A 9,622-nucleotide genomic window follows, 5' to 3' on the forward strand; every position below is an offset into this window, starting at 1 on the left:
GTTGAAAATTGTTTGATTTTAGCTGAAAATTGTTGGATTATAGTTGAAAATTGATGGATTATAGTTGAAAATAGTTTGATTATAGTTGAAAATTGTTTGATTATAGTTGAAAATTGTTTGATTATAGTTGAAAATTGAAAATAGTTTGATTATAGTTGAAAATTGTTTGATTATAGTTGAAAATTGTTTGATTATAGTTGAAAATTGTTTGATTATAGTTGAAAATTGTTTGATTAAAGTTGAAAATTGTTTGATTATAGTTGAAAATTGTTTGATTAAAGTTGAAAATTGTTTGATTAAAGTTGGAAATTGTTGGATTATAGTTGAAAATTGTTGGATTATAGTTGAAAATTGAAAATTGTTTGATTTTAGTTGAAAATTGTTTGATTTTAAGGAAGTTTTATAATGAATGTAAAATACTATGAATTCAAAAATATTGAATTTATATCATTAATTTTTGAATTATTAGAATATTAAACTCTATGTGTAAAAATAAATACATTTTGAAAATATACAAGTTTTAATTGTTCAATATACAAATTATTGAATCAAATTGTTTGGATAAATAATAAAACGTTTTAAACAACTTGTGTTTACGAATAAAATGTTTTATATGTTAAAACTAAATCAAATCAGTCGTTCAGCAGAGAACTCTAAATATATTATTTTGGTTTATTAACATCTTGTTATTCATAATGTTTTCTAGAATCAACGACACAAACGTAAACCATAAACTGGAGTCAAAACTGTAGTTTTCAAACACGTACCCGTAGACTGTACTTCCAAGAGTCTCCACCAGTCTCCTCCACAGCTGCAGAGAGAGAACATGTGATGAGAGTCTGATCCGAACATCAGTCTTCAGTCCAGCAGTCATTCATTCAGAGGCTGCAGCTCAGCAGAGAGTAAGAGCAGCAGCAGGAAGTCACTGATGCGGCGTCAACGTCCACGAGAGTCGATCGATACGTCGCTAATCACATCTGTACATGTGTGAGGCAGCAGAGCACCATGGGTAATAAATGACTCGTCGTTTGCTGCCTTCATTTAGTGTGATTTACATTTGCTGCTTTCATTTAGTGTGATTTACATTTGCTGCTTTCATTTAGTGTGATTTACGTTTGCTGCTTTTATTTAGTGTGATTTACATTTGCTGCCTTCATTTAGTGTGATTTACATTTGCTTCTTTCATTTAGTGTGATTTACATTTGCTGCTTTCATTTAGTGTGATTTACGTTTGCTGCTTTTATTTAGTGTGATTTACATTTGCTGCTTTTATTTAGTGTGATTTACATTTGCTGCTTTTATTTAGTGTGATTTACATTTGCTGCTTTTATTTAGTGTGATTTACGTTTGCTGCTTTTATTTAGTGTGATTTACATTTGCTGCTTTCATTTAGTGTGATTTACATTTGCTGCTTTCATTTAGTGTGATTTACGTTTGCTGCTTTTATTTAGTGTGATTTACATTTGCTGCCTTCATTTAGTGTGATTTACATTTGCTTCTTTCATTTAGTGTGATTTACGTTTGCTGCTTTTATTTAGTGTGATTTACATTTGCTGCTTTTATTTAGTGTGATTTACATTTGCTGCTTTTATTTAGTGTGATTTACATTTGCTGCTTTTATTTAGTGTGATTTACATTTGCTGCTTTCATTTAGTGTGATTTACATTTGCTGCTTTCATTTAGTGTGATTTACATTTGCTGCTTTCATTTAGTGTGATTTACATTTGCTGCTTTTATTTAGTGTGATTTACATTTGCTGCTTTTATTTAGTGTGATTTACATTTGCTGCCTTCATTTAGTGTGATTTACATTTGCTGCTTTCATTTAGTGTGATTTACATTTGCTGCTTTCATTTAGTGTGATTTACATTTGCTGCTTTTATTTAGTGTGATTTACATTTGCTGCTTTTATTTAGTGTGATTTTCATTTGCTGCTTTTATTTAGTGTGATTTTCATTTGCTGCTTTTATTTAGTGTGATTTATATTTGCTGCTTTTATTTAGTGTGATTTACATTTGCTGCTTTTATTTAGTGTGATTTACATTTGCTGCTTTTATTTAGTGTGATTTACATTTGCTGCTTTCATTTAGTGTGATTTACATTTGCTGCTTTTATTTAGTGTGATTTACATTTGCTGCTTTTATTTAGTGTGATTTACATTTGCTGCTTTTATTTAGTGTGATTTACATTTGCTGCTTTTATTTAGTGTGATTTACATTTGCTGCCTTCATTTAGTGTGATTTACATTTGCTGCTTTTATTTAGTGTGATTTACATTTGCTGCTTTTATTTAGTGTGATTTACATTTGCTGCTTTTATTTAGTGTGATTTACATTTGCTGCTTTTATTTAGTGTGATTTACATTTGCTGCCTTCATTTAGTGTGATTTACATTTGCTGCTTTTATTTAGTGTGATTTACATTTGCTGCTTTTATTTAGTGTGATTTACATTTGCTGCTTTTATTTAGTGTGATTTACATTTGCTGCTTTTATTTAGTGTGATTTACATTTGCTGCTTTTATTTAGTGTGATTTACATTTGCTGCTTTTATTTAGTGTGATTTACATTTGCTGCCTTCATTTAGTGTGATTTACATTTGCTGCTTTTATTTAGTGTGATTTACATTTGCTGCTTTTATTTAGTGTGATTTACATTTGCTGCTTTTATTTAGTGTGATTTACATTTGCTGCTTTTATTTAGTGTGATTTACATTTGCTGCTTTTATTTAGTGTGATTTACATTTGCTGCTTTTATTTAGTGTGATTTACATTTGCTGCTTTTATTTAGTGTGATTTACATTTGCTGCTTTTATTTAGTGTGATTTACATTTGCTGCTTTTATTTAGTGTGATTTACATTTGCTGCTTTTATTTAGTGTGATTTACATTTGCTGCTTTTATTTAGTGTGATTTACATTTGCTGCTTTTATTTAGTGTGATTTACATTTGCTGCTTTTATTTAGTGTGATTTACAGCGGGTGTTCCACCAAGACTAACTGTGACGTGATGCTTCTCTACACTGTATTGGAAAACACTCCAGTGCTAGTGTGTGTTAGCGACGGCACATTATTGAATTTTAAACATTTAATTGTTTTATTTTAATGTCTTTTTAGGCTTTAAATATGATTTTAAAAAATTGTATTTAATTTAAAAATGTATTTATTGGAGGATCATCTAATATTTAATCATTTAAAAAATAAACGTTTCATCTGTAACTCTTTTAAAATTCAGTAAAATAATGATAATAACAACTTCATATTTAATTCAAAAGACTACAAATTAAAAACTTTAATAAAAAGAAAATAAATTTTAAAAAATATAGAAATTGCAAAAATATTCCAGAAAACAATTTTAATTTGATGTTAATTGAATATTGTGACATCACTGATAAACTTCCCTAAATATCTGTGTTGTTATTATCTGTCATTATAACTTTATATATATTTAATTCTTATTCTTTCTACGTCCTTTTCTTCATGGAAAACTTGACCAGGATTTGTTCTACAGTGAATCACATGATTTCTTTCTGTTATCAATGATTGTGTTGAAAATAAAGAAACATAGAAAACCTAAAAGAAGTTGTTTGTGTTGATATTTTAACTCATTTCAGTTCATTTCAGTTCATTTTAGTTCATTTCAGTTCATTTTAGTTCATGTTCTCACTGGAATCCAAATGTGTTCAGAGTCGTATTAAACACAAGAGTCTTCGACTGAAACTCAACATAAATGAATAAAACATGAACCGACTTGATTTATGTCACATTAATAATTCTGTAATTAACCTTTAATTATACGTTTGTTTTCTTCTCTTTCATCTAAACTGTCTTTTCTTCCCTGTGATCCATAACAATCCTTGTCTTCATGTCCTGGTCTGGACTTTAACTCTTCTCTCTCCTCCTCCTCTCCTTCCTCTCTCTCTCCTCCTCTCCTTCCTCTCTTCTTCCTCTGCTTTCTATCTCATCCCTCTCTCCTTTCTTTTTCCTCCTCTCCTTTCTCTCTACTCCTCCTCTATTCCTCTACTTTCTCTCTCCTCCTCCTCCTCTCCTTTCTATCTCGTCCCTCTCTCTTTTCTCTTTCCTCCTCTCCTTCCTCTCCTCCTCCTCCTCTTATTTCCCTCTACTCCTCTACTTTCTCTCTCCTCCTCCTCCTCCACTCCTTTCTCTCTCCTCCTCCTCTCCTTTCTATCTCATCCCTCTCTCCTTTCTCTTTCCTCCTCTCCTTCCTCTCCTCCTCCTCCTCCTCTTATTTCCCTCTACTCCTCTACTTTCTCTCTCCTCCTCCTCTCCTTTCTATCTCACCCCTCTCTCTTCTTTCTCTCTCCTCCTCCTCTCCTTTCCCTCTACTCCTCTTCTTTCTCTCTCCTCCTCCTCCTCTCCTCCCACTCTCCTTTCTCACTCCTCCCACTCCCCTCTCTCTCCTTTCTCTCTCCTCTTCCTCTCCTCCTCCTCCTCTACTTTCTCTCTCCTCCCACTCTGCATTATCTCTCCTCTTCCTCCCCTTTCCCTCTACTCCTCTCTCCTCCTCCTCCTCCTCTCATTTCTCTCTCCTTCTTCTCTCCTTTCTCTCTCCTCCTCCTCTCCTTTCCCTCTACTTCTCTCCTTTCTCTCTCCTCCCACTGTCCTTTCTCTCTCCTCCTCTCATTTCTCTCTCCTCCTCCTCCTCCTCTCATTTCTCTCTCCTCCTCCTCCTCCTCTCCTTTCTATCTCCTCCCTTCCAGCTGGTCACAGCAGAAGATCGTTCACACAGAGTCTGGTTCTGCTCGAGGATTCTGCTGTTAAAAGTGTTTCCTTCTCTTCTAAAGTGTACTTTGACTGTAAATCTCTCCTGCGGTTTGAGACAAAGATGCAGGAAATAGAAACGATAAAAGAAGATATTAAATCCAATAAAACCTCTTCTTGTGACGCTCGTTTTTGATCCGAAGCTTAATTTCATCTCATCTTCTGCGCTCTCGTCTACGAGGACTTCTCCTTCATTCTGGATTCATTATGGGTTTTTTTCATCCAAGTGTAGAAGTTTCAATCAGCAGATGTAATGAAGCATGTACCGAAGCTCTCCGGGTCCTCCTCCCACATCGCCAGCTCTTCCTCCGTGAGCAGGAAATAGTGTGAGACGAGGCGGCGTCCGATCTCCGTCAGCGTGGGGTGAGTGAAGAAGGCCGTCTTGATGGTGTGAGCCTCCAGACTCTCAGGTTTACTGTCTGGACCACGAGAAGAACATGATCAGAGTCTGTCGGTGTCGTCAGAGTCAGTGGTTTAATCCAACATTTAAAACCTTAATTAATATGTTGTTTTTCAAGCATTTTTTTTTTTTTTAATATTGATTCATTGAATATATTGAACGTTTGATTTTTTTAAATTGATTTTTGGAATCATATTTGAGGACAAACACATTATTCAATATAAATGCACAGCCGGATGTTTATTATTTTAGCGACTGATCTTTGATGAATCATCTCTTTGTTTTTATAAAGCAGTGAAGCGACTGAGAGACATAAATACAGACACTTGACAATTGAGTCGAAAAAGCCAGACAAGCAGTGACGGAGGAGGAGAGAATGAAGAGTAAACAAGCTTGCTTTTGTAGAGCAGTTGAAACAGGAGTGAGCAGGAGTGAACAGGAGTGAACAGAAATTAACAGGAGTGAACATAGGGGAACATGGGTGAACAGGAGTGAACATAGGGGAACATAGGTGAACAGGAGTGAGCAGGAGTGAACAGAAATTAACAGGAGTGAACAGAAATAAACAGGAGTGAGCAGGAGTGAACATAGGGGAACATGGGTGAACAGGAGTGAACATAGGGGAACATAGGTGAACAGGAGTGAGCAGGAGTGAACATAGGGGAACATGGGTGAACAGGAGTGAACATAGGGGAACATAGGTGAACAGGGGTGAGCAGGAGTGAACCTAGGGGAACAGGAGTGAGCAGGAGTGAACATGGGTGAACAGGAGTGAACAGAGGGGAACATGGGTGTACAGGAGTGAGCAGGAGTGAACATAGGGGAACATGGGTGAACAGGAGTGAACATGGGTGAACATGGGTGAGCAGGAGTGAACATAGGGGAACATGGGTGAACAGGAGTGAGCAGGAGTGAACATAGGGGAACATGGGTGAACAGGAGTGAGCAGGAGTGAACATAGGGAAACAAGGGTGAACAGGAGTGAACATAGGGGAACACGGGTGAACAGTAGTGAACATAGGGGAACATGGGTGAACAGGAGTGAGCAGGAGTGAACATAGGGGAACATGGGTGAACAGTAGTGAGCAGGAGTGAGCAGGAGTGAACATAGGGGAACACGGGTGAACAGTAGTGAACATAGGGGAACATAGGTGAACAGGAGTGAGCAGGAGTGAACAGAAATTAACAGGAGTGAACAGAAATAAACATGGGTGAACAGGAGTGAACATAGGGGAACACGGGTGAACAGTAGTGAACATAGGGGAACATGGGTGAACAGGAGTGAGCAGGAGTGAGCAGGAGTGAACATAGGGGAACATGGGTGAACAGTAGTGAGCAGGAGTGAGCAGGAGTGAACATAGGGGAACATGGGTGAACAGGAGTGAACATAGGGGAACATAGGTGAACAGGAGTGAGCAGGAGTGAACATAGGGGAACATGGGTGAACAGGAGTGAGCAGGAGTGAACATGGGTGAACAGGAGTGAACATAGGGGAACATGGGTGAACAGGAGTGAGCAGGAGTGAACATAGGGGAACATGGGTGAACAGGAGTGAACATGGGTGAACATGGGTGAGCAGGAGTGAACATAGGGGAACATGGGTGAACAGGAGTGAGCAGGAGTGAACATAGGGGAACATGGGTGAACAGGAGTGAGCAGGAGTGAACATAGGGAAACATGGGTGAACAGGAGTGAACATAGGGGAACATGGGTGAACAGGAGTGAGCAGGAGTGAACATAGGGGAACATGGGTGAACAGGAGTGAGCAGGAGTGAACATAGGGAAACATGGGTGAGCAGGAGTGAACATAGGGGAACACGGGTGAACAGTAGTGAACATAGGGGAACATGGGTGAACAGGAGTGAGCAGGAGTGAGCAGGAGTGAACATAGGGGAACATGGGTGAACAGTAGTGAGCAGGAGTGAGCAGGAGTGAACATAGGGGAACACGGGTGAACAGTAGTGAACATAGGGGAACATGGGTGAACAGGAGTGAGCAGGAGTGAACATAGGGGAACATGGGTGAACAGGAGTGAGCAGGAGTGAACATAGGGGAACATGGGTGAACAGTAGTGAGCAGGAATGAAAATGGGTGAACAGGAGTGAGCAGGAGTGAACATAGGGGAACATGGGTGAACAGGAGTGAGCAGGAGTGAGCAGGAGTGAACATAGGGGAACATGGGTGAACAGTAGTGAGCAGGAATGAAAATGGGTGTACAGGAGTGAGAAGGAGTGAACATAGGGGAACACGGGTGAACAGGAGTGAGCAGGAATGAAAATGGGTGAACAGGAGTGAGCAGGAGTGAACATAGGGGAACACGGGTGAACAGGAGTGAGCAGGAATGAAAATGGGTGAACAGGAGTGAGCAGGAGTGAACATAGGGGAACATGGGTGAACAGGAGTGAGTAGGAATGAACATGGGTGAACAGGAGTGAACATGGGTGAACAGGAGTGAACATAGGGGAACATGGGTGAACAGGAGTGAACATAGGGGAACATGGGTGAACAGGAGTGAACATAGGGGGACATGGGTGAACAGGATTGAACATAGGGGAACATGGGTGAACAGGAGTGAACATAGGGGAACATGGGTGAACAGGAGTGAGCAGGAGTGAACAGGAGTGAACAGAAATGAAGAATCACGATATATCATATGGTTAACCCTGATTATATATCATACATTCTTGATAAAACACAGTCTCAGCAGCAGCAGCGTTGCCTCTGTTTTAATGGGTTCAAGCTTTGAATGGATCAATAAAGTTTTATCTATTTTTATCTTTTGTAGCTTCAATGATAATAAACAAGTTGAACATTTATTTCGTCGATGATGTCATCAGTCAGAAGAGAAATAAGAGGGAAGATCTTCTCTTCACATACAGTCACACTTCAGTGACGACATGTCTCTGTGTTTCACGTCAACATCAATCTTCCCCACATGTCTCACCTTCGATGTTCTTGCACGGCTTGTAGGCTTCGTTCTTCACGATCATCTTGATGAGGTTCATGCACTGGACGATGAAGCGCTCGAAGGTCACGCCCTCTCCAGCAGACGTGAACACATAACTGACGGCGAATTCCAGAGACCTCTGGATGAGAGGGATGAAGGCACACGGATGGTGCTCCAGGAAGTCCAGCAGCTGTGGACCAGAATACAAAGAAGGGCTTGAAGTACGGTGGCCCAGAGGGAGCAAAACAAAAGTTTGACCCAAATCTACAAACTCTGTCAGTTTCAGTTTGTAAATTTGGGTCAAACTATTTCCTTTAGAATTGTATTGTAATTATTCTAATAATTTATAACAAAATTAAGAAAATTTGCCATTGAAGGATCTTCAAAGCAAAATTACAAATTCTTAAAATTTCAATTTGGTTTGAAAGTGTTTTTAATATGTTTCAGAATTTGTAAATGTGTTTCAGAGTATACAAATGTGTTTCTGAGTGTGTAAATGTGTTTCAGAGTATACAAATGTGTTTCAGAGTATACAAATGTGTTTCAGAGCATGCAAATGTGTTTTTGAGTGTGTAAATGTGTTTCAGAGTTTGTAAATGTGTTTCTGAGTTTGTACATGTGTTTTTGAGTGTGTAAATGTGTTTCAGAGTATACAAATGTGTTTCTGAGTGTGTAAATGTGTTTCAGAGTATACAAATGTGTTTCTGAGTGTGTAAATGTGTTTCAGAGTATACAAATGTGTTTGAGTGTGTAAATGTGTTTCTGAGTTTGTACATGTGTTTTTGAGTGTGTAAATGTGTTTCAGAGTTTGTAAATGTGTTTCTGAGTTTGTACATGTGTTTTTGAGTGTGTAAATGTGTTTCAGAGTTTGTTAATGTGTTTCTGAGTTTGTAAATGTTTTTCTGAGTTTGTACATGTGTTTTTGAGTGTGTAAATGTGTTTCAGAGTTTGAAAATGTGTTTCTGAGTGTGTAAATGTGTTTCTGAGTTTGTACATGTGTTTTTGAGTGTGTAAATGTGTTTCTGAGTTTGTACATGTGTTTTTGAGTGTGTAAATGTGTTTCAGAGTTTGAAAATGTGTTTCTGAGTGTGTAAATGTGTTTCAGAGTTTGTAAATGTGTTTCTGAGTTTGTAAATGTGTTTCTGAGTTTGTAAATGTGTTTCTGAGTTTGTAAATGTGTTTCTGAGTTTGTACATGTGTTTTTGAGTGTGTAAATGTGTTTCAGAGTTTGTAAATGTGTTTTTGAGTGTGTACATTTGTTTCAGAGCGTGTAAATTTGTTTCTGAGTGTGTACATGTTATTCAGAGTTTGTAAATGAGTTTCTGAGTGTGCATGTTTCTTTGCAAGTGAGTTAAAGTTTGTAAAAGTTTTTCTGAGTTTGCAAATGTGTTTTTCAGAGTTTTTAAATGGGTTTCTGTGTTTGTAAATGTGTTTCTCAGGCCCAGAAGTTCAAAACAACATTGAAAGTCTCGTGGACGTTAAACAAACTGGACTCACAGTC

General features: G+C 37.9%; 1 protein-coding gene across 1 annotated transcript in view; it reads right to left on the reverse strand.

Moving 5' to 3' along the window:
* Nucleotides 1–9,622, reverse strand: part of ipo11 (importin 11) — a 133,177-nt gene that overhangs the window by 80,144 nt on the left and 43,411 nt on the right. Inside the window, exons 9-12 of the mRNA XM_087811785.1 lie at nucleotides 9,619–9,622; nucleotides 8,119–8,311; nucleotides 5,041–5,193; nucleotides 768–811 (exon numbers count right to left, since the gene is read on the reverse strand). The exon at nucleotides 9,619–9,622 is cut by the window's right edge and continues 67 nt beyond it. Coding sequence (XP_087667911.1) covers nucleotides 768–811; nucleotides 5,041–5,193; nucleotides 8,119–8,311; nucleotides 9,619–9,622 — 394 coding nt within the window. The remainder of the gene's footprint in view (nucleotides 1–767; nucleotides 812–5,040; nucleotides 5,194–8,118; nucleotides 8,312–9,618) is intronic.

Source organism: Callionymus lyra, chromosome 1 (genome assembly GCF_982586985.1).
Source record: "Callionymus lyra chromosome 1, fCalLyr1.hap1.1, whole genome shotgun sequence".
Taxonomy (NCBI): Eukaryota; Metazoa; Chordata; class Actinopteri; order Syngnathiformes; family Callionymidae; genus Callionymus; species Callionymus lyra.